Genomic DNA, 27961 nt, shown 5'->3' with positions numbered 1-27961 from the left:
GTCCAAGAAGGAGGCCAGCAGAGAAGGAAAAGAAGAAGGAAAGACTGGGAAGAAGAAGAATTCACCCCCAAGACACGGCCTAAGCTCAAAGTTGCTAAGAATCCACTGCACGACCGTGACGTGCAGCAGCCAGAATCCCGACGAGACCGACCTTGCCCAGCCAACAGGGAAAGTCCACCTGCCTGATCAGGATTGGTGAGCAGGGCATTGTATGCTTAGCATGTGTATTCTGCTTGGTAATTGTTAATAAATAGAGGTTAAGGATATTACTGTGTAAGGCTCTTTCACTGGGAAAAGGTTCTGCAGACCCGCTAAGAGTACACCCTGAGCCCTAGGAATTGGGTAAAGGGGATGCCCCCTAGAGTGTGCGAGTTACAAAGAATTTTGTGCGGGCAGCAGAGTTGGTGGAGAATGCGGGCAGCCTAAGGTCGTTTGGACTGAATTGATCTAGCCTAACACAGTAACGGAAGCAGAAAATGGTGATAATTTGTCAAAAAGGGTCTCTACCTGCTTGGCAGATTGTTCACCCTTAAGCAACAGGAGGGAAAGGAAACAAAGCAAAGGAACCAGCAGGGTTGGGGGTTAGCTGAAGAGCCCCCCCTCCTTGCTAAATAGGTAGCAGAACAAGGTCCATGCCTATGGGGACAAGATTCTTTCCAGGGGAGGGATGCCCTTGAGTGCGCCTGGAAGGGGTTTGAAGCAATCTGTGAGTGCATGAAGCCAAAACCAAAGGAAAAGGCTATCAAAGCAGCAGCTGGGTGGGCATTGTGCACAGCTGTCACTAATCTCTCCAGCCTGGTAGCACTTCAGGAAAGACAACTGGAGTATTACAGACTCAATTTGGATGTAATTAAGAATAATTTGGCTCAGCATCTCAGTGAGCCAGTGCAGCTTCAGCATTACAAAATGTAACAGCTCTACAGGTGAAAACAGGAGAGTGTGAGCAACTGAAACGGAAAGTAGAAAACCTGAATGGGGAGGGATCTACATTGCAAATGAAGCGGTGGGGCGCTCAGGCAGCTGTCATAACTGTGTTACAAGAAAATAAGGGTCGGGCCCAGACAGGCAGTGACCACACAGTCTGCAGGCAGCGAATAGAGAAACTGGAAAACGTGGTGGGAGCCCAGAGAGGCACAGTAACAGCAGTAAGGGGAGGCGTGAGTGTGGGCACAGGGGATACAGACACCTGGGAGGACACTTGGAGTGGGACAGTTGGATGGATTCTGAAGAGAAATCCTGGATGCTCATATGGCTTGGTGCTTTTCCTGAGGGGTCCTATGCCCCCCCATAAAGGGACTTGAAGGATTTGAAATTAAAAGCACAATTCAATCCTGTGGTTCCAGTTATCACAAGGGTGGTAACAAGAACAGAACTGACCCAAATGATGCACAACAACGAAGGGAAATAAGGCAAAATATTAGAGATTTCTGATTATACCCCAGACCAGGTACAAGCGGCTGCTCAGTTATTGGGACCCCTAGAAAGGGACACGTGTCTGGACTGGATGGTGAAGGTGTTGGTATGAACTGGGTGGAGGCCAGCAGATATGAGGTTCTAGCCCAGGTCTGTTCTAGTGCTTCTGACTGGGCAGCAATAAGCAGTGCTGAAGGGCAGTTAGGTGCGAGCGGCGTTCTTGCCACTGGATGGGACTGGGTGAAGGAAGTAATGAAGGTAGGGATGTTGGCCTGACAACTGGGGAAATGGTTCCATGTAACAGAACAGGGCCATGTGACTCCCTGGAAGTGTACGTTATTAAAAAGGAGATACTGGCCATGGCTACTGGGGTTGTGCCAATAGAAATTGGAACCCCACCGGATTTCAATACTTCCCTTTTTAAGACTGCATTGTTAGATGGTTTGAATTCAAGAATGAAAGTGATTTTAGGACCCAGAGATCCAGCTCGGGGATACTCGGAGTTGAAACAGGAGATTTTTCGAGCAGCTGTAATTTTTCGAGACATGCAGGGACACACGGGAAAAGGAAATAGGAAAGGGAGAATGGAACCTGTACAGGCGGTAACTTTTGCCAACAATGGGCCCATAGATCTCGGGGCCCGATGCACATTGGCACGTTAGAGGAGGAGGACGGGGAGGTGCACTGGGCAGCAGAGAAGCAAGAGGAAGAAATGGATCTGGACGTGGGTACCAAATGCAGACTAGAGGATGTCTGGCTGAAGGTGGGAAAGGTACATTGAGAGGGGAGGCATAGAGGAAACTCATGATGGCAGGGGAACCAAAAGAGAAATGGGACGGGAAGTCCACAAGTGAGTTACTGCAGAGGGCTGCCCAATTAGACGAATTGATTGACAGGGTTCCTGTGACTCCCAGAACGAACCCCGAAGCATCAGCACCACCCCAATAGGGGTGCCCACCTCCCTGGACTCCCCCTGAGGTAGTGGTGCAACTACAGTATGACAAATGGGGAGATAAGGGGAACAAACATGCCCCACTAGGCTAATTGACGCTGGAGCATCAGTAGGTGTGCTTGGAGAGCAGTGGCTTCTTGGGGACACTGTGGAAACAGAAAATTTCAACACAACTAGTATCATATACAGGGAAGACAATGAAAGCATTTATCACGAGACCAATCCTGACCCACACAGGGAATCGGGAGTCATGGGTAAAATACTGTGTTCAGAAGCAGGATCATACTGGGAAAGAGGGTGGAATATTGGGAACGCCTTACCTTAATGAGGGGAGACTCATCATGGATTTAGCCAATGGATTCCTATGGGCAAATAGTGAAGAGCCAGCAGAAACATTCACCCTTCCATTAATGCTGTACATAGGTGTGCGGCTGTAAAGGCCCCGGAAGGAGGGCAAGCAGAAGAAGGGTACCCATGAGTGGATAAGTTTCCCGGGGTATGGGCTAAAAATAAACCGGAGTGTGGGAAAATTGATGCTGAGGTTTTAATTCGAGGACCTGTCCCCCTTCCATGCATCAATACAGTATCCTCAAGAGGCAGAGGAAGGAGTAAAATCTACCACTGAAAGTTTGTTAGAACAGGATGTTATTGTGCAAATGACGAGTACTAATACCACCCCGATAGAGCCTGTACTGAAAGGGATGGGAAGACCTGGCGAATGACAATGGATTTTAGAGTATTAAATGCAGTAACCCTGCCACTGCTCCGGGAGTGGCTAAGTACCAACAAGTAGTTGCGGTAGTAGCAGCAGGAGCACAGTGGGTCTCAGTAACAGATTTAGCAAATGCCTTCTCTGCCATTCCCTTGCACCCTGAGTCCTGGTACAAATTTGGTTTCACTTACAAGGGACAACAGTTCTGTTTCACTAGAATCCCCCAAGGTTTTCATAACACACCCACAATTTGTCCCTCCTATGTGGTTAAGATGTAGGGAAAATGGACACCTGAAGCCCAGAAGACGGTAATATCCTATGTTGATGATATATTGGTGCATGGGGACCACAGGGAGGAGGTTGGTAGGATCACTGAGCAGATGTTACAGATCATCCAAAATACCGGATTCCAGGCTAGCAGAGCCAAGGCCCAGCTGGTACAGCAAGAGGTAAAATATTTAGGGGTCATATTGGGAACGGAAGGACGAAGCCCAGATGTACAACGGGTGGAACTGAATGGAAAACTTCCCGCCCCCACTGATATGGCATCCTTAAGAGACCTTTTGGGGACTTGAACCTCTTGAGAAATGTTACTGAAACGTTACCCACTGGGCTTTCTCCTAAAGAAAGGGCGGCAGTGGGAGCGGGGGCCTGATCAGGCAAAGGCATCACTGACCCTGAAACAGGATTTGGCCCAGGCCCAGCCCCACATATCCAGAGGTGGGAGAACCATTCATCCTGCAACTGCCTAGTACTGCCGTGGTGCTGGGAGCAGCGCTGTTACAGCAGCAAAGCACCGGGAAATTACAAATCGTGACCTATGGGTCCAAAATACTGAATTACACTGAGCAAAACTTTACCCCCTACGAGAAAGAGAAAGAGAGTGCTGGGCCTTAGTGTGGGCCTTGCAGCATTGGGAGTATATAATTGGAGGATCTAAAATCATAGTACAGACAATACATTCCCCATTGAAATACATAATACCTGCCCCTCCTGCGCCTTTCCTGATATCTAATCCTAGATAGGCACAATGGCCTCTGACCCTTGTAAATAGAGGGATAACTGTAGAAAAGGGAAAGATGTTATTCCCTGCACCATGTGGCCTTGTAATGCAAGGGCAGGAGCATGAGTGTCCCCTGCCAGAGTGGCCAGTGAAATCAGGACTCACCCTACAGAAAGCCCAGGAGAAAAATGCACAAATCTGGTTTGTGGCTGGGTCTAGCTATTTTAGTGCTGGGAGAACTGAGACAGGATTTGGAGCCATAAAGATAAATATCAACCAGGAACGAAAGGGACCAGTAAGGCCACACTCGGCACAAGCTGCAGAAGTGGTGGCAGTACTGAAGGTGTTACAGGGGGAGAATCAGGAAGCCACCCTGGAAATATTTACCGATTCAGACTGGGTGTGCAGAGTCGTAGTGGTGTGGCTACCCATCTGGGCAGCTAGGGGTATGTGCCCAGGAGATGGAAAGCCAGTAGCTCATGAACAGTACTGGGAGCAAGTGGCAGTCGTAATAAAGGGCAGAAGGGGAGACACTTATGTAACACATGTGAGAGCACATCAGAAACCAGGGAGTGAGGAAGGACTTTGGAATAACAGGGCAGATGTTTTAGCCAAACAAGGGGCCCTGTTAACACAAAGCGAGGAAGAGGAGGTAATCAGTGTGGTAACCAGAGCACGAAGGCAGGTGACCAGCCCAGAGACACTGGAAGGGGACGAAGAAATGGAGCAATTACTGAAGCAAGAAACAATCCAAGGAAAATGACATGTTCGCAAAAACCCCAAAGGAGAAGCATGGGTCACAGAGCATGACTCAGACCTTGAGGAACAGCCTAAAAGGTGGCTAGTGCCTAAGAAAACCAGGATTGAATTGGTTCAATATGTGCATGAGCAAGGGCATTTTGGGGTAGACAAAACTCTAGAAAGGATCAAAGATACAAGGTGGTGGCCCAGCATTAGGGAAGATGTAAAGCGGTGGTGTAATCATTGTTTGCAATGTGCTATGGTCAATGCAGACCCTCAGGTACAAAAGGGTCCCATTGCTCACCAAAGGATTGAGGGTCCGTGGGCCCAGTTACAGATAGACTATATTGGACCCCTACCAGTCACCCCGTGAAATAACAAGTATTGTTTGGGGATTGTAGATCCCTTTACAAAATGGATAGACGCCATCCCAGCAAAGACTAACACAGCTTTGACTACAGCCCGGCAGTTATTTAATGTGGTGTTTAGCTGGTGGGGGCTGCCCAAGGAAATCGATTCGGACCAAGGCCCACACTTCATTGGGGAAACTCTGCAGGAACTATGTAAAATACTCGGCATTAAGCAAAGGTTCCACACTGCAGGCCACCCGCAATCCTCAGGACAAGTGAAACGAACTCACCACACTCTAAAGGATGCTCTAAGAAAAATGGTAAAAGAAAACGGAGAAGATTGGGATGAAAAATTGCCTATGATTGTAATGGCTTTAAGGTCAGTCCGAGTAAGTCATGATTATAGTCCCTTTGTAGCAATGACCGGAAGGGACATGAGAACACCCCAACAGTGGTGGCTAGATGTAGATATTCCAGATGGGTGGCAACCCAAAGTGCTAAATGATTAGTAGATCCAGACCCTTTCAGAGGCATTAACGGAAACCCACAAGAACATAGCAGAACAATTGGGTGTTCCCATAAAAAAGGTAGATAGAAGGCTGGGCTGGGTGGAGAAGCCCGTTGAATGGAAGGTTGGAGACCAGATGCTGTATCAGAAATGTGCAGAACAAGATCATTCTTTGGGAATGAAATGGGAAAGCCACAGTGAACACTGTGGAAAAAGGTTTCAGAGTAGCAGCCATGTTAGTCTGTATTCGCAAAAAGAAAAGGAGTACTTGTGGCACCTTAGAGACTAACAAATTTATTAGAGCATAAGCTTTCGTGAGCTACAGCTCACTTCCGATGAATGCATCCGATGAAGTGAGCTGTAGCTCACGAAAGCTTATGCTCTAATAAATTTGTTAGTCTCTAAGGTGCCACAAGTACTCCTTTATTTACTGTGGAAAAAGGCACCCCAACAGTATACCAGGGAGAAATCTGGACAAAAAGGCTAAACAAGCCAAAGTTAAAATGGTTCCATTCGGCACAGCTTAAACCATGGAAAGGGGATTTCAAGCAGTGACCTCTAATTAGCCCCACCAAGGGGGGTTAAAAATGTTTATTTTGTCTTTCAGAGTTCTAAGAAAAGGCTGGTGCCAGCAGACCACAAGTGACCTGGGCACCATGATAAAGAAGTTGCTGTCGCGACTGTGTGTGTGCGTTTTCTGTTACCTGTTGTTTGTCAGGTAGTCAACCCAATCCGTTGGCCTGTTGACATTCATGCAGTAAATGTATGGAGAAATGATTGCTGGATGATGGTACAATGTTGGATTAATCCATCAGTATTCAATCACACCAGCTATTGCTTGTGTTGGGAAAAGGGATTTGCTCATTATCATAACGTAACGGCCGGCGGGCCGTCACCAGAAGCCCCATCCCAATCTAGTTTGTCATTAATGATTGGATATTCTAACACTGTGATGGGAAATTGTACGGGACCAAAAGCCACAATATAGAATATTGCCTGCCTTAAGCGCACACGGAAACAAGACGGGGTCAATCCTCTTAGGATCCCTGTATCCACCCCAAAATGTGGAATACTGAAGGTTATGGGGTTTGCTTGGCAGCCAGGAGGGGACATTGAAATTAGGATGCTAATGGGGTTTAATGAGCCTCACCTGCTTCAAATCTGGGAATCAAGGCCCAGCACACTGACTATTCCCTCAGGGCAACAACTGCAAATATCAGGAAATTGCCCCAATGAGCCTGGGCAGGTGGATATCCGGGATATAGGTGAGATAGGCCCCCCAGAATGGATTAAAGAAACCCAAGGCAGTGAATATACTAAAAATCAACCTAAAGTTCCATTACAATATCAGGTTTCAGAGTAGCAGCCGTGTTAGTCTGTATTCGCAAAAAGAAAAGGAGTACTTGTGGCACCTTAGAGACTAACAAATTTATTAGAGCATAAGCTTTCGTGAGCTACAGCTCACTTCATCGGATGCATTTGGTGGAAAAAACAGAGGAGAGATTTATATACACACACACAGAGAACATGAAACAATGGGTTTATCATACACACTGTAAGGAGAGTGATCACTTAAGATAAGCCATCACCAGCAGCGGGGGGGGGGGGGGAGGAGGAAAACCTTTTATGGTGATAGGCAAGGTAGGCTAATTCCAGCAGTTAACAAGAATATCAGAGGAACAGTGCGGGGTGGGGTGGGAGGGAGAAATACCATGGGGAAATAGTTTTACTTTGTGTAATGACTCATCCATTCCCAGTCTCTATTCAAGCCTAAGTTAATTGTATCCAGTGTGCAAATTAATTCCAATTCAGCAGTCTCTCGTTGGAGTCTGTTTTTGAAGCTTTTTTGTTGAAGTATAGCCACTCTTAGGTCTGTGATCGAGTGACCAGAGAGATTGAAGTGTTCTCCAACTGGTTTTTGAATGTTATAATTCTTGACGTCTGATTTGTGTCCATTCATTCTTTTACGTAGAGACTGTCCAGTTTGGCCAATGTACATGGCAGAGGGGCATTGCTGGCACATGATGGCATATATCACATTGGTAGATGCGCAGGTGAACGAGCCTCTGATAGTGTGGCTGATGTGATTAGGCCCTATGATGGTATCCCCTGAATAGATATGTGGACAGAGTTGGCAACGGGCTTTGTTGCAAGGATAGGTTCCTGGGTTAGTGGTTCTGTTGTGTGGTGTGTGGTTGCTGGTGAGTATTTGCTTCCGATTGGGGGGCTGTCTGTAAGCAAGGACTGGCCTGTCTCCCAAGATCTGTGAGAGTGATGGGTCGTCCTTCAGGATAGGTTGTAGATCCTTGATGATGTGTTGGAGAGGTTTTAGTTGGGGGCTGAAGGTGATGGCTAGTGGTGTTCTGTTGTTTTCTTCGTTGGGCCTGTCCTGTAGTAGGTGACTTCTGGGTACTCTTCTGGCTCTGTCAATCTGTTTCTTCACTTCAGCAGGTGGGTATTGTAGTTGTAGGAATGCATGATAGAGATCTTGTAGGTGTTTGTCTCTGTCTGAGGGGTTGGAGCAAATGCGGTTATATCGTAGCGCTTGGCTGTAGACAATGGATCGAGTGGTATGATCTGGATGAAAGCTAGAGGCATGTAGGTAGGAATAGCGGTCAGTAGGTTTCCGATATAGGGTGGTGTTTATGTGACCATCGCTTATTAGCACTGTAGTGTCCAGGAAGTGGAACTCTTGTGTGGACTGGTCCAGGCTGAGGTTGATGGTGGGATGGAAATTGTTGAAATCATGGTGGAATTCCTCAAGAGCTTCTTTTCCATGGGTCCAGATGATGAAGATGTCATCAATGTAGCGCAAGTAGAGTAGGGGATTAGGGGACGAGAGCTGAGGAAGCGTTGTTCTAAGTCAGCCATAAAAATGTTGGCATACTGTGGGGCCATGCGGGTACCCATCGCAGTGCCGCTGATTTGAAAGTATACATTGTCACCAAATGTGAAATAGTTATGGGTGAGGACAAAGTCACAAAGTTCAGCCACCAGGTTAGCCGTGACAGTATCGGGGATACTGTTCCTGACGGCTTGTAGTCCATCTTTGTGTGGAATGTTGGTGTAGAGGCTTCTACATCCATAGTGGCTAGGATGGTGTTTTTAGGAAGATCACCAATGGACTGTAGTTTCCTCAGGAAGTCAGTGGTGTCTCGAAGATAGCTGGGAGTGCTGGTAACGAAGGACCTGAGGAGGGAGTCTACATAGCCAGACAATCCTGCTGTCAGGGTGCCAATGCCTAAGATGATGGGGCGTCCAGGATTTCCAGGTTTATGGATCTTGGGTAGCAGATAGAATACCCCAGGTCGGGGTTCTAGGGGTGTGCCTGTGCGGATTTGTTCTTGTGCTTTTTCAGGGAGTTTCTTGAGCAAATGCTGTAGTTTCTTTTGGTAACTCTCAGTGGGATCAGAGGGTAATGGCTTGTAGAAAGTGGTGTTGGAGAGCTGCCTAGTAGCCTCTTGTTCATACTCCGACCTATTCATGATGACGACAGCACCTCCTTTGTCAGCCTTTTTGATTATTGGATACAATTAACTTAGGCTTGAATAGAGACTGGGAATGGATGACACATTACACAAAGTAAAACTATTTCCCCATGGTATTTCTCCCTCCCACCCCACCCCCCACTGTTCCTCTGATATTCTTGTTAACTGCTGGAATTAGCCTACCTTGCTTGTCACCATGAAAGGTTTTCCTCTTTTCCCCCCCCTGCTGCTGGTGATGGCTTATCTTAAGTGATCACTCTCCTTACAGTGTGTATGATAAACCCATTGTTTCATGTTCTCTGTGTGTGTGTGTATATAAATCTCTCCTCTGTTTTTTCCACCAAATGCATCCGATGAAGTGAGCTGTAGCTCACGAAAGCTTATGCTCTAATAAATTTGTTAGTCTCTAAGGTGCCACAAGTACTCCTTTTCTTATTACAATATCAGTGTCTGACTAATTTTCATAATATCCCTGCCCAACTAGGTGAATATATATTGCAAAACATCTAGGTAAAATTAAATTTTAAAATAATTGCCTCCGAACCGGATATGCAAAAATCAAGACGACACCCAATAAACAGACCACATGTGGTAAAACTGGATCATAGGGTGTGACATACTATACCTTGTGGGAGCATCCTGTAACCCCCATATTCCTCATTTACATATAATGCTGATATTGCATATAAAACATGCCATGTGAGGTGTGATGAAGTGGGGAGTTTTCTTGTTGTTTCCAATGGTTTGCATGCAGAGTGTAGGACTCAGTTTCCTTGTGTGTTACTAGTTTAACGAGGTGGTGGGAGAGGGAGTTTGTTGTTACAGAGGGACAGCGAATGGCCTGGAGAATGGACACTTCAGTGACGGGTGACCGGGAGGCCCAGCTCGGGAGTCATGGCCAGTTCTGGCCAGTGGGAGGACATGGGTTGTGGGGAGAAGACCCTGGTGACTGGACCCGCCAGTTCCAGCCAGTGGGGAAACAAAGGACGGATGAGAGGAGAGGCCGAGAGGAGACCCAGGCAACCCTGTTGACCTGGGACAGAAGACAAAGGACAGAGGTGGCACTTGGGGGACAGTGATATCGGATGCCCAGCTGGAAGGAGGGGGCTGCTGGGCTAGGAGGAGAGAGCAGACACAGCCCACCTTGAGGCAGAACAGATCTAGATATGCTGTGCTGAGGGAGGCCAGGCCTGAGGCCGGAAAGTTTCCTATGATGGGTTCAGACGCTCAATAAACCCTCCTGTGTTACGCCGGCTGAGTGTCACTCCGGTCTAGAGAACAGGGTTGCATTATTCCCTCTGGGAGTGGAGGCCACGGGGGTCCAGAGCGAGGGGACTCCCTGAGGTGGCCCACAGCAGAGACAGGCGTGCTGAGGCTCAGAGAGGTGCAGTTCCAGGAGGTGGAGGGGCTTAACCCACGAGAAAGAGCAGACCCCCAGGAAGGGCTGTCGCTCTGAAGGGGGCTCCCCACAGGGACCGTACTGAGCCAAGACAGAGCACGAGTCCTGTGAGTCTGTGAGATGAGGTATCATGGCAAAGGTTATGATCTGCTGAAAACCATTGTTCCATCTAAATATGTGTATCATTCATGCATGTGAAGTTATGAGAATGTGCTGTATGGTTGTCACCAAGATACACTGTGGGTTTGGGAGGCACCCAGGTACTAGCTCCCCAGAGACAATGTCAAGGAAAGTAACCAACGCCCAGGTGGGTGTCAAACCATCAACAGCCGTTGTCCAGCAAGGGAGCTATAATTCAGTGACTCACCGGCATAAGGGCACACCAGGGGAACTGCTCAGCCTTGCTTGAAGACTCAGCAATGCTCCCTAGACATGCCTGGACTTGTGTTCTCCGAGCACCTGGACTAAGGGTATAAAACAGAGCACAGGGGCCCCATCCTGGGCCTTTCTCCTCCCCCACACTACATTGCAAGCAACAAGGACACTTGGACTACTGAAGACTCCAGCAGAGAGGACTGGCCCAGGTTTCAAGGGTGAAAGCTGTATTCTATGAACTGCAATATCCAGTAGGGTGAGAAACTGCTTTGTCTAGATCAGGGGTCAGCAATCTGGGCACGCGAGCTGATTTTTGGCGGCACTCTGCTGCCAGCCGGTGTCCTGGCCACCGGCCTCGCTCAGCCCGCTGCCTGCCTGGATGAACAGAACCCAGGGTCGGCAGCGGGCTGAGCAGGGCCAGCAGCCAGGACCCCACCTGGCAGGGCCGATGTACGGAACCCCAGACCAGCAGCGGGCTGAGCGCTCCTGGCTGCCAGTGCCGCTCAGCCTGCTGCCAGTCTGGGGTTCCATCCGCCAGTACCTGTAAATGTAAAATGTATTATTGGCACATCAAACCTTAAATTAATGCAGATTTGGCACCCCACTTCTCAAAGGTTGCCGACCCCTGGTCTAGATGTTGCCCAGGCTAATAGGGTTGGGAGTTTAGACTGCATGCTTATATTTTGTTTTCTTTTGGTAACTAACTCTGGACTTTTTCCCTATCACTTAAAATCTATCTTTTGTAGTCAGTACATTTGTTTCACCGTTTATCTTTACCAGTGAGTTTGCCTGAAGTGTGTGGTAAATCTGCTCAGGTTACAAAGGCTGATATATATCCACTTTCCATTGATGAAGTGGAGAACCAATTAATAAATTTACATTGCTTGTCTTTAGCAGTGCCGTTTGGTATATTCCTGAGGTGCAAGGCTGGGAGCTGGGGAGATTTGGCAAGTGCCTTTCTCTGTGTGATCCATGAGTGGCTCTGGGAGCATTCATGCAACCTAGCTGAGTGTGGGGCTCCATGTGCGACTGTGCTGAGTGATCACCGCACCTGGAGGGGTTTGCTGCTGGTCACTAGCAAAGCATTGGTGGGAGACAGCCCAGGCTGGAGAGTAAGGGGGGCACAGCGGTCCCACGGCCCCAGGCTGCACCCCGGGGATCCTGTCATGTAAGGAACAAGTTATTATATCACCAATACGATCTCTAAAGCAAACTGAGCAGGACCTCACTGGGTTAAATGTGTCCAAGGTCATACCTCAATGTGCCCCACACATACAAATGCTCCAAAAGGGGTGGGCAGCATGGTTACAATTAGGGTATGTTGAAAAACCCATAAGGATTAGCATGTGTATTCTGCTGGGTAACTGTTAATAAATAGAGGAGAAGGATATTACTATGCAAGGCTCTTTCACTGGGAAAAGGTCCTGCAGACCCGCAAAGCGCATGCCCTGAGCCCCAGGAACTGGGTAAGGGTGGGTGCTCCCTAGAGTGGGTGAGTAACAGAGCATTTTGTGCAGGTAACAGGCCCATCTAGCCTGATATCCCGCCCCCTCCCTCCCCTGGGATTAGCCACACTGGCCTGTCTACCCTAGTATCCTCCCCGCTCCCTGCCCCCTAGATCAGCCCCATGGCCCCATCCACCCAATATTCCCCCAGCTGGGCCGAGCAGCCCGCAGTGCTCACCTCCCTGGTCTTTGCTGGCCAGTCGGTTCAGGAGGTAGGACTTGCCGGTGCGGTACAGCCCAGCAATGGCCACCACCACCACGGGCTGGCGGAAGCTCTGGAGCAGGCTCAGGGCTCGCTGGTTCAGCTGCAGCTCCCTGCCCGGCCGGTTCTCGATCAGGCACATCGGCTCCTCCATGGCGCCTGGCTGTGCCGTGCCGGGAGCAGCCTGGGGGACAGCAGGGATAAATGAGGCTGGGAGCAGGGGGCACGGAGGGGGCCGTTTCTGCTTCCCCCCCAAAGGCAGCCAGGAGGGGGTTGGGGCTGGACTGATGGGGGCCACTCACCTGGGCCAGGACTGGCAGGGCGGGTTGAGACATCTGCAGCGGGACTACGCACTCCCTCTGTCCGGGAAAGACAACGGGGGGCAGATACATCATGGAGAGCGAGAGAGCATAGCCAGATCCACCGCCTGGCAAAGGGCCGATGCACCCCATCACCTGCCGCAGAGCTGCTCAGCGCCGTTCCCCTCTAGGGGGCGCCGTCCCTGATGCAGCCTCAGGGCAGGGACTGGCTGGCTCAGGGCAGCGGGGAATGGGACACCAGCTCCCACCTAGCTACATGCTCCATGGCTATAAGTGGTTCCATGTGTGACATGAGTTGCTGGGTCTCAGCCCAGTTCTCAGCAGGAAGCCCTCCCCACCCCATACAGCCCAACCCCCAGCTGTCTCTAAGCCTTGCTGGAACCAGGAATAGGCCCCCTGCTCCCCTGAAGCCCCTTCCCCCGAGTCCCTGGGGCTGCCCCCAACTGACCTTGGGATCTGGCACCGAAGGCTGGGCAGCGCTGGCTGCTGCTCTCCTGGGTGGGGCGTCTCCGGTGGTGTCCGTTGGGTACCCCACAGAGTAATCATCACCTTCCTGCTTGGAGCAGAAGCCTCCGCATTAACTGGAGCCTGCCCTGCCCCCCACCCACTGCACAGATCCCATGGCACCCCACCCCCGTGTGAACCCCTCTGCATCTCCCAGCATCCAGCCCCCTTTCCCCACCCACTGCACAGATCCCATGGGACCCCCGCCCCTGTGTGAGCTCCTCTGCATCTCCCAGCACCCGGCCCCCGCACAGATCCCATGGGACCCCCGCCCCCGTGTGAGCTCCTCTGCATCTCCCAGCACCCAGCCCCTTTCCCCCCACCACCAGAGAGATCCCAAGGGACCCCCTCCCACATCCCCACATGAGCCCCTCTGCATCTCCCAGTGCCCAGCCCTCACCCACTGTACAGATCCCATGGAACCCCCACCCTGCCCCACTATGAGCCCCTCTGCATCTCCCAGCATCCAGCCCCCTTCCCCCACCCACTGCACAGATCCCATGGGACCCCTGCCCCTGTGTGAGCTCCTCTGCATCTCCAGCACCCGGCCCCCGCACAGATCCCATGGGACCCTCACCCTGCCCTGCTACGAGCCCCTCTGCATCTCCCAGCACCCGGCACGCTTCCCCCAGACCCTCCCTCACCTGCAGGTCATTGCAGATCTCACTCAAGAGAACAGGCTTGTCCCGGGACAGCAGGTCCACGACGCGCTCCAGGAAATCAGCCAGGACTGGAGAGAGAGGACAAACCAGGATTCGGTGGGCCAGGGGCTCCTGTCCAGTCACCCCCTCCCCCCTACCCCACTCGGGCTAAGGTACTGAGCTTTGTGCTGCTCCTGCAGCGTGGGCTAGAACTCCTGGGTTCTGGTCCAGGCTCTGTGCTGGCCCTGCTGGAGGAGCCTGGGCAAGTCACGTCCCTGCTTTGTGCTTCAGTTTCCCCTGCTGTACAAGGGGGACAAAGGTGCTGACCTCTTGGAAATGGATGGCTGGGGAGCACTAGAGAAGAGCCAGGGATTGTTATCGTTACAGGCAGCTGAGTCCATTGTTCCCAGCAACTGAGGCTGGTGATTTTCCAGCCTGAGGAGGGGGCCAGAACTGGGCGACTGATGGGCTTTCGGGTCCTGGCAATTCCAAATAAAATAAAATTGTTTTGAGTTGAACAAAAGAGAGAAACTGCTCAAAGCTTCCAACCAATCGAAAAGCCCAAAAACCGACGTTCCGGGTCAAAGGAAACGTTCCACTGACACTCCGAGAGCCCAAGGCTTTGGGGACAGTTTTTTGGTTTAAATAAAATAGGAAATCTCAAAACGGAAAGTTGTCTTGAAGCAAAAACCAGACTTCTGCCGTTTTGGGAAGTTTTGTGGTTTTTTCCCCCTATACCAACAATATGGAGAAATCAACAGGAATTCAGGGGAAATGTCTCTGTTGCCAAATCTGCATTTTCCACCAAAAAAATTTGTCCAGCAGTACCCAGGTTCCTGAGTTTTCACCTAGAATTATCTCTGCTATTTATTAGGTGTATTACGGAAGTATCCAGGCGTCCTGGTCCTGGCACACGACCTGGTTGCGCTAGGCGCTGTATACTAAGATTGCTATTTATTAGGTGTCTTATGGTAGCACTGAGGCATCCCAGTCGGGCCCATGACCTCGTTGCGCTAGGCACTGTACAGACACCCCACAGGCTGCCCACCCACCCCCAGCCAGACACTTACATGTCCCATCCACCACTCTGTTCCCCACCACGGTCTTAGGGCTCCGGCTCAGGGCGTAGTCCTTAAAACGCCCCATCTGCTCTTGGAACGTGGGGTGCAGCTGGTCTGCGGGAGATGGCGGCTCACCATGCCCTCCATCCGCTCGGGGGGAGCAGAAACAGAACAGCTTCCGGCAGGGGAATAACCTCTGTATGCAGCTGGACGGGGAGTCCTCCAAATCTGCGAGAGAAAGGGGGGTGACGGGTGAATCCTGGGGTCACACCGAGCAGCAGGGGACACTGAGGGCAGACATGTGGCCGCTCTGGAGCGGGGCATAAAGGCTGTTGATACATGAACCCCTCATGAAGCATGGAGATCCAGCCACCTGTGGGATGGGGGCTGTTTATACAGGGACCCCTCGCCCAGCACAGAGATGCGGCGGTGGGGCAAAACACAGAGGCTGTTTCAAACCAGCGCTCGTTTAGGACAGGAAGTGAAGCGGGCTCCTATACCCCTCTGAGACGGGAGGGGTGACTTGGGGAGGCAGGATGGAACCTGAGCCAGGCTGGGGACCGGCCCGGACGCCAGGGTTCCCCTCCCCTGGGGGAAGGGCCCCAATGCACCTTGCGGGGAGCTGAGAGCCGAGTCCAGCTCATGGCCCGTGGCTTCCAGCATCTCGTCCAGGCAGGGGTCGGGTGCCACATCCCGCAGGCACCACACAAAGTTGGGCAGCACGCTGCTCAGGAGGAAGCTGTTCTCCCAGGAGCACTCATCCAGCACTTGCACCAGCCGGGGAAGATCCCTCACATACCTGCAGGGGGTCCGTGAAGGAAAAGACACGGCCAAGCGACAGGAACTGAAGCAGGCTGGGGTGGAGCAGGGCGGGACAAATGGGACATGGGGCCTTTCCCCTCCGGGTCACCAGCTCCCATCCGGCCCCAGGACAGGGAACTGGCTGTTGGGGAGGATGGGGAATGAGGCATGGGGCCTTTCCCCTCTAGGGCGCGCCGGTTCCCATCTGACCCCAGGGCAGGGACTGGCTGGATCAGGGGGGTAGGGAACGGGAGAGGGGGCCTTTCCCCTCTAGGGGGCGCTGGCCCTGATCCAGCCCCAAGGTGGGGGGGACCAGCTGGCACAGGGGGCAGGAATGGGACATAAGGGGGCCATGCTGGGAAGGATACGTCAGGCGGTCGAGCTGCCTCTGGGGGTCGCCCTCACTCCTAGTGTTATAGACCAGGACGCTGCTGAGCAGCACGTTCAGGAGGAAGAGTCGGGAGAGCTGTGTCTTATCGCCCTGCAATGGCATAGAGAGGCACATGAACAGTGGCCTTAAGCACGGCACCCCACTCCCCTCCCAGAGCCGGGGAGGGAACCCAGGAGTCCTGGCTGCCAGCTCCCCCCTTCTAAGCACTGCACCCCACTCCCCTCCCAGAGCTGGGGATAGAACCCAGGAGTCCTGGCTGCCAGCTCCCCCCTTCTAAGCACTGCACCCCACTCCCCTCCCAGAGCTGGGGATAGAACCCAGGAGTCCTGGCTCCCAGCCCAGCCCCACCCCACACCACACACACACACACACACCACTGGACCCCACTACCTCTTGCTCTGGGAATCCCTCCGTGTCCAGCAGCACCAGGGCCTGGTCAGGCTGAGTCGGGTGGGGCAGGCACCACACCCAGATCCCCGGGGAGCAGGGGAAACCTGTGGGGAGAGGGGAGGAGTCAGGGGAGGACCAGGCAAAGGGGTCAGGGAAGCGCAGGTGGAGGGATCGGGGAGGCCCAGACGGGTGGAAGGATGGGGGAGGCCCAGGCAGAGGGGTCAGGGAGAGGGGGGTCAGTGAGGCCCAGCGGTGGGATAGAAATGTAGCAATACAGGCTGTGGCAGGGCCCTGGTGAGGCCGTTGCCGGCAGCCCCTGGCGCTGGGGCAGGGCCCAGTGAAGCGAGACCAGCCCTGACAGGGCCTCTCTAAGCCCCAGTTCTGCGATTCCCAGGCCAATGGGGACTCCGTGACCATCCAGCCTGACCCCTGACAGCCCAGCCCAGAGACCGGCGCCCAAACCAGCCCAGAGCTGATCACCCGGAGACACGCCCTGTCCTGCAATGGAGACGCTCAGCACACTGCTCCCCTGGTTAATTCCCCTCACCAGTCACAGCTGATGCCTTATTCCAGCCTGAATACATCCGGCTTCCCCTTCCCCCCCGGGGGCTCCCCTTCTCCGGGTCTCCCGTCCCTCCTTCCCGCCATGGGTCACGTCCCCCCTTCCGAAGTCTCATCCTCGGGCTTCTGCTCTGACCCTCTTCACCTGACCCAGCTCCTCCCCAAGCAAGCGGAGCTGGGAGGGCCTCTGTAGGCGCCCGCCCTAGCGTTGCCCATTTCTCCCTTTCCTCCACCCACAGCTACATGCCGCACGCTGCCCCTCACTCCCTTCCCCCTGCCCGGCCCTCCAGAGCAGGCCGGACCCCTCTGGCCAACGCCACAGCTGTGCCAGGGATCCCACCGCGGTTCCAGGCAGCCAGTTCAGCCACAGCTCGGTTTGCCTGCCAGGACTCCCCCTCCGTGTTCCCCACGCTCCTCGCATCAGGGCGCGGACATCGGAGATGCTGGGCGGGCTGGTCCCACTGGGACCCCCCCAAACCCAGCTTTCAGCTCTATCCAGTGAGTACGGGCAGGCGCAGGCAGGGGTTCGGAAGGCCCATGCGGGGGGGTCAGGAGAGGCCCGGGGGGGGCAGGGGAGGCAGGGGTTCAGGAGGCCCAGTGGAGGGTGGGGGGGAAGCGCAGGCAGGGGGTCAGGGGAGGCCCAGGTGGGGAGTCGGGGGAGGCAGGGGTTCGGGAGGCCCAGGCAGGGGGCATAGGGGGAAGGTGAAGGCACAGGCATAGAGAAGGGGGAGCAATGGGGATCTGTCACCTTCGCCCTGCCCCGCCAGCTGGTCCATGAGGAACGATTTCCCGGTGCCACGGGGCCCGAAGACAGCGAGGACGTGGAGGGGCCGGGTGAGGCCCCGGAGCAGGCCCAGGGCGGCTGGGTTCACCCGCAGGGTACCAGAGCTGGGCACCGGCTCTACCAGGCAAACAGGCTCCATGGCCTCGGTGTGGGGATCCGGCGCACGGGGCTGGGGGAGAGAGGGCAGTGTTACACCAGAGGCTGTGCAGCGGAGATGCCTGTGGCCCACAGAGCCTGGCCCATATCTGGGAGCCTCAGCGCCGGGGGTCCGGCCAACAGTTCGGGCCCATCTGCTCTCTGGGAGCGGGACCAGCCCAGGGCCCCGTCCCTAAGCCTGTGCTGCGGAAGGAGGGATTCGTAGGCATTCGGCCAGCTGGTGCCACCAGAACCAGGCCCACCCCAGGGCACCTGCTCTGCACAAGGAGGGGGCAGAAGGGACCCACTCTCCAGCCACACGGCCCCTCCGCAGGGAGCTAATGGCCCTGTTTTAAAGAGGGGTAAATTGAGACGCTGAGCAGAGACTGAGCCAAAGCCACACAAGAGCAGGGCTGAGGACAGATCCCAGCTCCCGCTGCTCTAACCCGTGAGACCCCACTCCCCTCCCAGAGCCGGGGAGAGAACCCAGGAGTCCTGGCTCCCAGCCCCCCCTGCTCTAACCCACCATCCCCCCCTCCCCTCCCAGAGCCGGGGACAGAACCCAGGAGTCCTGGTTCAAACCTGGCTCGGGCAGAGTTGGGGTGCAGCAAGCACTGAAGTGTCCCCGGGCTGTGGGAAGTGAGGCTTTTGCTTTCACTTTCTCTGCCGACTCCTCCCTGCCCAGCGTTAAATCCATGACCCTATGGGAGGAAGCGGGGAGGGACTCCTGGGTTCTCTCCCTGGCTCAGGGAGGGGGGTGGGGTCCAGGACTCCTGGGTTCTCTCCCTGGCTCAGGGAGGGGGGTGGGGTCCAGGACTCCTGGGTTCTCTCCCTGGCTCCGGGAGGGGAGTTTGAAGCTCTGTGTTCAGCACTGCACCGTTATTGCTCATGTCGCTGCTTCCACCGACAGGAACTAAATGAGAAGGAGAAACGATTCCTCTGCCCCCACTGGTGAACAAACGCTACCGGGCAGCCCCCCCTGAGCAGACACCCTCTCGCCCCGCACAGGACGCGGCCTCTCTGGGGTGAGGCGGGGTTGGTTATACATGGACCCCGCAGCCAATGCTCGGATGGGGCCCCTATGGGGTGGGGCAGGGTTGGTTATACAGGGACCCCTCACCTGGGGCTGTGAAGCAGCCCCTCTGGGATGGGGCACGGCAACAACGTACCCCCATGACCAATAGCACTTTGGGACAGGAAATTAAGGTCAATGTCTTACCTGCTGACTGTGCAAAGGGAGTCAGAGGCTGAGCTGAGTACCCCAGCAGGGATTTAGTGGAGAACTGAGGTCAACGCCCCAACCCAGGGGAAACGGTCCTGGCCTTAGGGCTAGGACGACTCTGCCATTTCTGCTGGGCCAGGCTGCAGCACAGCATGCTGGGAACTGCCTCCTCCCTGGACCGCTCTGCAGTGGAGCATGCTGGGAACTGCCTCCTCCCTGGACCGCTCTGCAGTGGAGCGTGCTGGGAGCCGCCTCCTCCCTGGACCGCTCTGCAGTGGAGCGTGCTGGGAGCCGCCTCCTCCCTGGACCGCTCTGCAGTGGAGCGTGCTGGGAGCTGCCTCCTCCCAGGACCGCTCTGCAGTGGTGCATGCTGGGAGCTGTTGCCTTCATGAACCCCACACAAGCAATGCCTGCTGGGAACTGTCCCCTCCCTAGGTCATGTGGGAGCAGTACATTCTGGGAACACTTTACCTCCATGGGTTCCAGCAGAGTATGACACTTTCAAAGGCCAAACCTCAGATGAAGCAGTGCATTCTGGGAGCTGTCATCCCCACAGGCTACCTTGCAGCATTGCATGCTGGGAGCTATTGCCTCTGGGAGCAGTGATTGCTGGCAGCCCCCACCTCCATGGGCTGCACTGGTGCATTACATGCTGGGAATTATTACCTTGGTGGGCCCCTCCAGAGACATGTGCATCCTGGGGGACGGCACCTCTATGGGGCAGTGTTTCAGCCCCCTATTTAACTAGTGGTTCAGTCCCCATCTCTACCAATGCATCTGATGAAGTGAGCTGTAGCTCACAAAAGCTTTTGCTCTAATAAATTTGTTAGTCTCTAAGGTGCCACAAGTCCTCCTCATCTCTACCCTTTTATCCCCCCCCAAAAAATGGTTCTGTCCCCATGTGCACAATGATTCATTGCTCATTAACCCTCCTGTACACAAGGGAGCAGCTCTCCCTACGTGAACAATGGTTCAGCTCACTGGCTCCCCCTTTCTTTCTGCCAGATGGTTCGGTCCCGAACTCAGCAGGTTCTCGCCTCCCCTATTAGCCCGTCTGAGGCGCATCCGCCGCTGATTGGCTGGCTCCCAGGGAGCGCGGGAATAGAGCGGCCGCTCGAGCCACCCTTGTCCCTGTGGGAAGCGCGAGCCTGATTAGCTGCCCGAAGGCGGGAAAAGGGTCATCGCCTCTGATTGGGCATCCGCTAGAAAGTGAGACGAAAGGAGAAGGGCGATTGGTCCACCGAGGAAAGGCGGCTGAAAGAGGTGCTGTGATTGGCTCCTTGGCTCTCCGCAGCAGGCAGGGTTGGTTAGATTCAGTCAGTGGAGGGGGAAGGGACTGGTATAGAGCCTTCTGCAAATGAATGAGCCCTGAGGTACCAAGGGCTGCCCCCCATAGAGCCAGGCCGTTCTCCCTGCAGTCATGTCAACCCCAGCGCGCAGCCAGCACTTGACTGGCAATAGCCACCGCCCCAGCGATATCAACCCCCCACAGCAATGGCAACACCATTCCCTGGGAGACATCTCCACACAGCCACCCCCTGGCAACCTCAGCCCCTCCACAGACATCCCCCCGAGAGGATATCACCCTCCCATGGCGATGTCCCTGGGAGTCTTCCACACACAACCGCCCCTGGCAATGTCATCCCCTCCACAGCCATCCTCCTCGAGAGGATATCAGTCTCCACTGGCGATGTCAACAGCATTCCTGGAAGATAGCCCTCACACCATGGCAACTTCAACCCCTCCACAGCCACCCCAGCACCGTCAACACCCTTCTCTGGGACACCGCACCCAGCACCATCAACACACACACACCAGGACTGTCAACACCATTCTCTGGGACACACACACCAGCACTGTCAACACCGTTCTCTGGGACACACACACACACACTCAGTCCCGCCACACAAACACACACAGCAACGTCAATTGCTCCACAGCTGTCCTCCCCACAGCAACCACTCCCAGGAGTCATCAATCTCCCCTAGGGACATCTACACCATTCCTTGCAAGGTGTCCTCACATACAGCTGGCCCATAGCAACATCAGTCCCTCCACAGACATCCTCCCAGCAACCACCCCCCAAGGGTCATCAACCTCCCATAGCAACAGCAACACCATTCCCTAAGACGTGCCCCCCTCCTCACACATACAGCTGCCCCACGGCAACGTCAATCATTCCACAGCCATCTTGCCTCAGCCACTCCATAGTGACGTCACCAGCCCCCCACCCCCAGTCACCTTACAGGAGATGTCTATCCTCTCCAAAAGTCTCCCTATGGTGCTGTGGGGACATGCCTACAGGAGACATGGCCCCACTGACAACCTCCCTGTGGTGACGCCAACTCGTCCACCGCCACCCACCACAGTTTGTCAACCTGGCCACAGAAGACACACAAACAGCCTCCTCATGGTGACCTTAAGCCACCCTCCACCTACAAACCACTGTCCTACAGGAGATGTCCCCCCCAGCCGCCTCCTGTAGTGACATGAACTCTGCCACAGCTGCCTCATACCAAGGGGATGTCAAATCCCCCAGCTATCCCACAGAAGACACCCCACTGACACCCACCCAGTGCCAGTGGTGCCAAACCTTCCACAACTGCCTCACACAGAGGGGATGTCAGCCCCCACAAGAGACACCCCTCCAAGAGCTGCCCCCCCACAGCTACTTCACAGCAGACTGTCACCCCAACAGTCACCCCATCCTGACATCAACCCACCCACAGCTCCGCCACAGGAAACCCCCGTCTCAATTGTTACCCCATTCTGATATCAAACCCCACAGCTACTCCATAGGAGACCCCCGCTCCAACAGTCACCCCATCCTGACATCAACCCACCCACAGCTACTCCATAGGAGACCCCCGCCCCAACAGTCACCTCATTCTGATATCAAACCCCACAGCTACTCCACAGGAGACCCCCGCCCCAACAGTCACCCCATCCTGACATCAAATCCCCCACAACTACTCCACAAGAGACCCCTGCCCCAACAGTCATCCCATCCTGACACCAACCCACCAACAGCTACTCCACAAGAGACCCCCTGCCTCAACAGTTGCCCCATCCTGACATCAACCCCCAACAGCTACTCCACAGGAGCCCCCTGCCCCAACAGTCACTCCATCCTGACACCAACCCATCCACAGCTACTCCACAGGAGACCCCCGCCCCAACAGTCACCCCATCCTGACATCAAACCCCACAGCTACTCCACAGGAGACTCCTGCCCCAACAGTCACCCCATCCTGACACAAACCCACCAACAGCTACTCCACAAGAGACCCCCTGCCTCAACAGTCACTCCATCCTGACACCAACCCACTCACAGCTACTCCACATGAGACCCCTGCCCCAACAGTCACCCCATCCTGACATCAAACCCCACAGCTACTCCACAGGAGAACCCTGCCCCAACAGTTGCCCCATCCTGACATCAAACCCCACAGCTACTCCACAGGAGGCCCTGCCCCAACAGTCACTCCATCCTGACACCAACCCACCCACAGCTATTCCACAGGAGACCCCCGCCCCAACAGTCACCCCATCCTGACATCAAACCCCACAGGAGACCCTGCCCCAACAGTCACTCCATCCTGACACCAACCCACCCACAGCTACTCCACAGGAGACCCCTGCCCCAACAGTCACCCCATCCTGACATCAAACCCCACAGCTACTCCACAGGATACCCTGCCCCAACAGTTGCCCCATCCTGACACCAACCCACCCACAGCTACTCTACAGGAGACCCCCGCCCCAACAGTCTCCGCATTCTGACAACAACCCCCCACAGCTGCCTTACAAAAGATTCTTCCCTCATAGTGATGCCAGGCCACGCTAGGCCTCATGGCAACAGCAACCCCTCTACACATCCACTCTCTGGTGACTTATCTTGTCTGCCTCCCCACAAAGGAACCACACCCACCTAGTCACAGGTGGCACCATTTCCCAGCCCCACATGTGCCTCCTCAACAGGTGCCCCGCTGTGACGTCAAGGCAACCCTGGCCACTGCATGGGGACGTCAACTCCTGTTCAGCCAACAGTGCCACCCTGTAACAACTATCACTCCCTGCTCTCCCACTTTCCCGACAGTCCCACCCCTTTGCCACAGAATTACGTGGGAGGTGGGGGTAGTGTGTTCGGGCCAGAGTGAAAATGGAGCAGCCAGGGGTGCAGGATGCATGGCCCATATATGATCGTGACCCTGATGCAAGCCATAACCCTGGTGCACAAGATGAGGGGGGCTGGGGGCAGATCCTGAGGCAGAGCCCCAACCCCCTGCTTTGTCTGAGCTGAGCAGCTATGGAGATACCTAGGGCCTGGGCTCTGTCTCTGGGGTCAGGAATGGCCCCTGTGTTCACTTGCTGCTCCCCCCCTTCAGGCTCACGGACCATGGAGGAGAGTGGTGACCCTGGCGCCACAGCAAGGCCACGCATTCAGTGCTGCCCCTCAGACTCCACCACAGACGACAGCAGAGCCCAGGATGACTGTGCCCCGCCTGCCCCTGCTCGCTCCCCGACCTGTGCCCGCTGCCGCAACCACGGCATCCGGGTCCTGCTCAAGGGCCACAAGAAGAGCTGCCAGTTCCAGGGCTGCCAGTGTGACAAGTGCATCCTCATTCTGTATGTGCCGGGGCCTTCTCCCCACGGAGTCAGCCCTGAGCCCAATACTAGGGGTACTGTGCTGTGGGGAGCAGGGTGGGGGCTCAATAGGGGGCACCCTCCCCAGCAGTCAGGGCTGGACCAATGCCCCAGTGTGCTGCTGGGGGGGCGGTGCTCCCTGGCAGTCAGTCTGGCCCCAATGCCCAATTCTAGGAGACACTCATGGGGGGAGGTCTGGGCTTGCACTGCCTTCTCTCTGCTTCTCAAAGGCCCTTCCATTACTCTGCTCCCCACAGGCAGCGCCGGCGTGTCATGGCTGCCCAGGTGGCTCTCCGCAGGCAGCAGGAGATAGAGCTGAGGAAGCAGCTGGCCAGAGGTTTGCTGCGGCTCAGGGATGGCTGTGCCATGGCCTCTCTGGGCTTGGCCAATCCCTGCGAAGGGGCCAAGCCAAAGGAGCAAGCAGCCGCAGGTGTGTGTCTACCCCACCACCACCTGCAGATGGGCTAATGGCCCCTTTAGAGCTCACATCCAGCTTCTCTTGCTGGAGAAACTCACACGCTCTCCTCCTTCCGCAGCCGAAAAGGAAAATGCAGAGCCGGGCTCCACGGACAGACGCACCCATCAGAGGACTGCAGGGCCCATCGGCAGTCAGAGTCAACCTGCCAGAAGGGTGCCGAGGGGGAATAGTATTGCATGTGGCCCTGAGATGCTGGGCCTGATAGGATTGCAACTGGCGTCCCATAGAGGGAAAGGCCCTATAACCCATTCCACAGACCCCCAACTCACCCAGTCCTTCTAACCCCAGTATGGATTGGAGTTGGTGTCCCATAGAGGGTGTTGTACCATGGGTACTGTGCTATATAACCTATATATAGGACCCATTACCCATTCCATCACTGTCCCAGGCCCATCCAGTCCCACTAACCTTGGTCTGGATTGGAACCAGCACCCCTGAGAGGCAAAAGGCCCCTTAATCCATTCCACATGTCCCCAGAACCATCTAGTCCTGCTAATTGAGGTGCCCCCTGGAGGGGAAAGGGCCCATATCCCATTTCTCAATTCCTCTTGACGCTGCCAGTCCCCTGAGGTGGCGAAATCCCCTTATAGAGGGGTTTGAACTCCTCTGCGTAATCAGGCTGCTGCAGTCCAGTGTTTGCTGTTTCCAAGCAGCTGCCTGTTTCCTGATTCGTATGCATGTGTCCTCTGCATTGCTTTCTAGGAAAGCCCTTGGCTGCCTCTTCCCCACCAGCCTGAGGTGACTCAGCTGCCCTGGCCCATTGGAGAATGCCAGCCACCCTACACACCTTGGTTCCTGCCAGCTCTTCCCCTGCCACTACCCTTCCCCTGCCAGGGGTTGCCCCAGGAGCCTCCCCTTTCCTTCACAGCTCACCCAGGTGGGTAGCCCCATCTCCAGGATGACACAAATACAAGCCCCGGGCCTAAGTGCCCTCTGGTGTTTCCTTGTCTCTTTAAGATGCAAGATGAAAGGTTACAGACTGGGCAGGGAGGATTGGGCAGGACTCAGAAGGGCTCAGTGGTCTGATCTATGGGGCAGGGATACAGAGGTGCTGGGGGATACGGAGGTGGCAGGGATGGTGGGAGGATACCAGGCTGTGGGTCTGACCAATCGCAGCAAGAAAAGGGAGTGATATCTGGCTAGCTGAGGCCACTGGCCTGCTTTGGGGCAAGGGATACTGAGCTAGATGACTCTGTGGGCTCTGTCAGTGTGACAGCTCTTCTGTAAAGCTAGGCACAGCCAGGCTGCGGCTGTGCAACTCTCCCTTAGCCGAGAGGAGAATGTGTCACCTTGTCAACAGTGCCACATAGCCCCAGCTGCCTCCATTGCTGGCTCCTCAGCTGCTCAGCTGTGACTGACATCGGATGGTATTTGTCTAGCAGGTTGTGATGGCGGCGAGGTCACACATGCCCCAGGGGGTCTCATGGCGGCCCCAGGACGACTGTTCCAGCAGGCACCAAGCCCCCCTTGGTTTCCACCAGCAGCCTCTGCATCCACTGAACAGCTTGGGTGTGTATTTCTGCCAGGCCAGCAGCCCTGGCTGGAGCACGCTCACAGCGTATAAAAGAAACAACCTGAAATCGCATGGGAAGCGACTTCTGAATTGGAGTATTTCAATATCTGCGGGCAGGAGGCAGCCTAAGATACTCCAGAGCCATCCCCTCTCCTGCCTGGTTCCACTAAACGCCAGCCTAGACCTGTCCTACTCTGTAAGCAGCAAACATAACACCTGCCCCCTGGAACAGAGCTGTATGGCGAGAGAGATGCCATGTTTACACATACCAATAACCAACCGTCTGGTTAATCACACATGGGGAGGGCTTGGGGATTAGCCAGAGGCTAAGGCAATCAACCTATTGGTCTCCGTGGTGAAGACAGGGGGCCTCCATCAACTTTAAACCCTCAGGGTAGGTGTAGCAGTGCCACCAGCCTGATCTAGCTGCTACCTCAGTTCCCCCTCATGCAGGTTGGATCTCCCAACCATCCAGCCTGCTTTGGCTGCTGCAGCCTCTTCACCCTGCAGCTAAGTCATAAAAGAAACAAGTCCACCCCTTCCAGGGGTTCGAAATAAGGGCTTGTCTACACTGGCAAGTTGTGTCGATGAAACTGTTGACATGAAAAAATCAACAAAAGCAAAGGCGCCAAAGCAAGTCTACATTTGCTCCCTGTGTCAACAGACCATGTCCACATTTGGGGCACCATTGTTGACAGCATGAGCAATGCACTGTGGGTATGTATCCCACAGTGCCTGGCAACACCATCTGTCGCTAGGTGTTGTGGGAAGGCGGAAACGGAGCGCAGCGCATCCTGGGACGTGCAAAATGTCCTGTCATGCATTGCTTTGTGTCCCAGCCTTCCAATGGTTTCTGGCTTCCTTTCGCACCGTTTTTCCAACTGTCAGTCGTTGCAGTGCGCACCAGCATCTGCAGTGAGAAAGGCTGGATCCTGCACTTCTCTCCTATGCGCTGTTAGCTGTCGTGAGGACATCGTGCATGGCAGCAGTGTTACTCGCAGAGTTACTGACAGAGGATGAATCGCAGGCACCCGAGTGTGATATGAACAGCAGCGACTTATCAGTGGCATTCACAGAGCAGTTGCATGTGGTAGACCGTCACTTTTAGGCTAGGGAAATAAGCACTGGTTGGTGGGATCGCATTGTCATGCAGGTGTGGGATGAAGACCAATGGGTACAGAACTTTCGGATGCAGAAAGCAACCTTCCTGGAGCTAAGTGCTGAGTTGACTCCTGACCTGCAGCACAAGGACACCAGATTGAAAACTTCCCTTTCGGTAGAGAAACGTGTTGCAATTGCTGTGTGGAAGCTGGCGAATCCAGACTGCTACCGGTCAACTGCAAATCAATTTGGAGTGGGGAAGTCCACTGTTGGGGCTGTATTACTCCAAGTGTGCAGGGCAATAAATCACATCCTGCTGCGGAGGACCGTGACTCTGGAAAATGTGCATGAAATAGTGGCTGGCTTTGCAGAGGTGGGTTTCTCTAACTGTGGTGGGCTGATTGATGGCACACACATTCCAATTTGAGCACCAGACCATCTTGCCTAAGAATACATCAATAGAAAGGGATACTTCTGCATGGTGTTGCAGGCACTTGTGGATCACCGGGGGCGTTTCACGGAAATCAATGCAGGCTGGTCTGGAAAGGTGCATAATGCACGCATCTTCAGGAACAGTGGTCTTTACAGAAAGCTGCCAGTGGGGAATTTCTTTCCAGACCACAAGATCACAGCGGGGGATGTAGAAATGCCCATAGTAATCCTGGGAGACCCGTCTTACCCCTTACAGCCCTGGCTCATGAAACCTTACACAGGGCACCTAGACAGCAGCAAGGAGCATTTTAACAACAGCCTGAGCAAGTGCC

The 27961-nt window shown here is 54.5% G+C and overlaps 1 protein-coding gene and 1 long non-coding RNA gene across 17 annotated transcripts in view; one reads left to right on the top strand and one right to left on the bottom strand.

The window, feature by feature from the left end:
- Positions 1 to 27961, bottom strand: part of LOC119847706 (guanylate-binding protein 1-like) — a 60972-nt gene that overhangs the window by 27923 nt on the left and 5088 nt on the right. For 9 of the 16 annotated variants that reach the window (XR_006276938.1, XR_006276940.1, XM_043502159.1 and 6 more), the window contains exons 1-10: positions 18785 to 18948; positions 18066 to 18277; positions 16757 to 16860; positions 16344 to 16456; positions 15786 to 15973; positions 15184 to 15402; positions 14117 to 14202; positions 13417 to 13524; positions 12951 to 13007; positions 12625 to 12832 (exon numbers count right to left, since the gene is read on the bottom strand). Coding sequence is in view for 11 of the 16 variants with exons in the window: in XM_043502159.1 (XP_043358094.1) it covers positions 12625 to 12832; positions 12951 to 13007; positions 13417 to 13524; positions 14117 to 14202; positions 15184 to 15402; positions 15786 to 15973; positions 16344 to 16456; positions 16757 to 16860; positions 18066 to 18277; positions 18785 to 18933 (1444 nt within the window). In the remaining 5 variants the exon portion in view is untranslated. Of the gene's footprint in view, positions 1 to 12170; positions 12306 to 12624; positions 12833 to 12950; positions 13008 to 13416; positions 13525 to 14116; positions 14203 to 15183; positions 15403 to 15785; positions 15974 to 16343; positions 16457 to 16756; positions 16861 to 18065; positions 18278 to 18784; positions 18949 to 27961 lie in introns of those variants that run through there. The other 7 variants (XR_006276939.1, XM_043502156.1, XM_043502157.1 and 4 more) reach the window with 6 other exon arrangements.
- LOC122457409 lies at positions 11 to 11240 on the top strand. Its single transcript, XR_006276941.1, has 4 exons — positions 11 to 195; positions 5424 to 5491; positions 6287 to 7030; positions 9615 to 11240. It is a non-coding gene; the product is annotated as an uncharacterized LOC122457409 (long non-coding RNA).

This window comes from Dermochelys coriacea, chromosome 24 (assembly GCF_009764565.3).
Source record: "Dermochelys coriacea isolate rDerCor1 chromosome 24, rDerCor1.pri.v4, whole genome shotgun sequence".
Taxonomy (NCBI): Eukaryota; Metazoa; Chordata; order Testudines; family Dermochelyidae; genus Dermochelys; species Dermochelys coriacea.
This window is presented reverse-complemented; position numbering and strand designations above follow the sequence as displayed.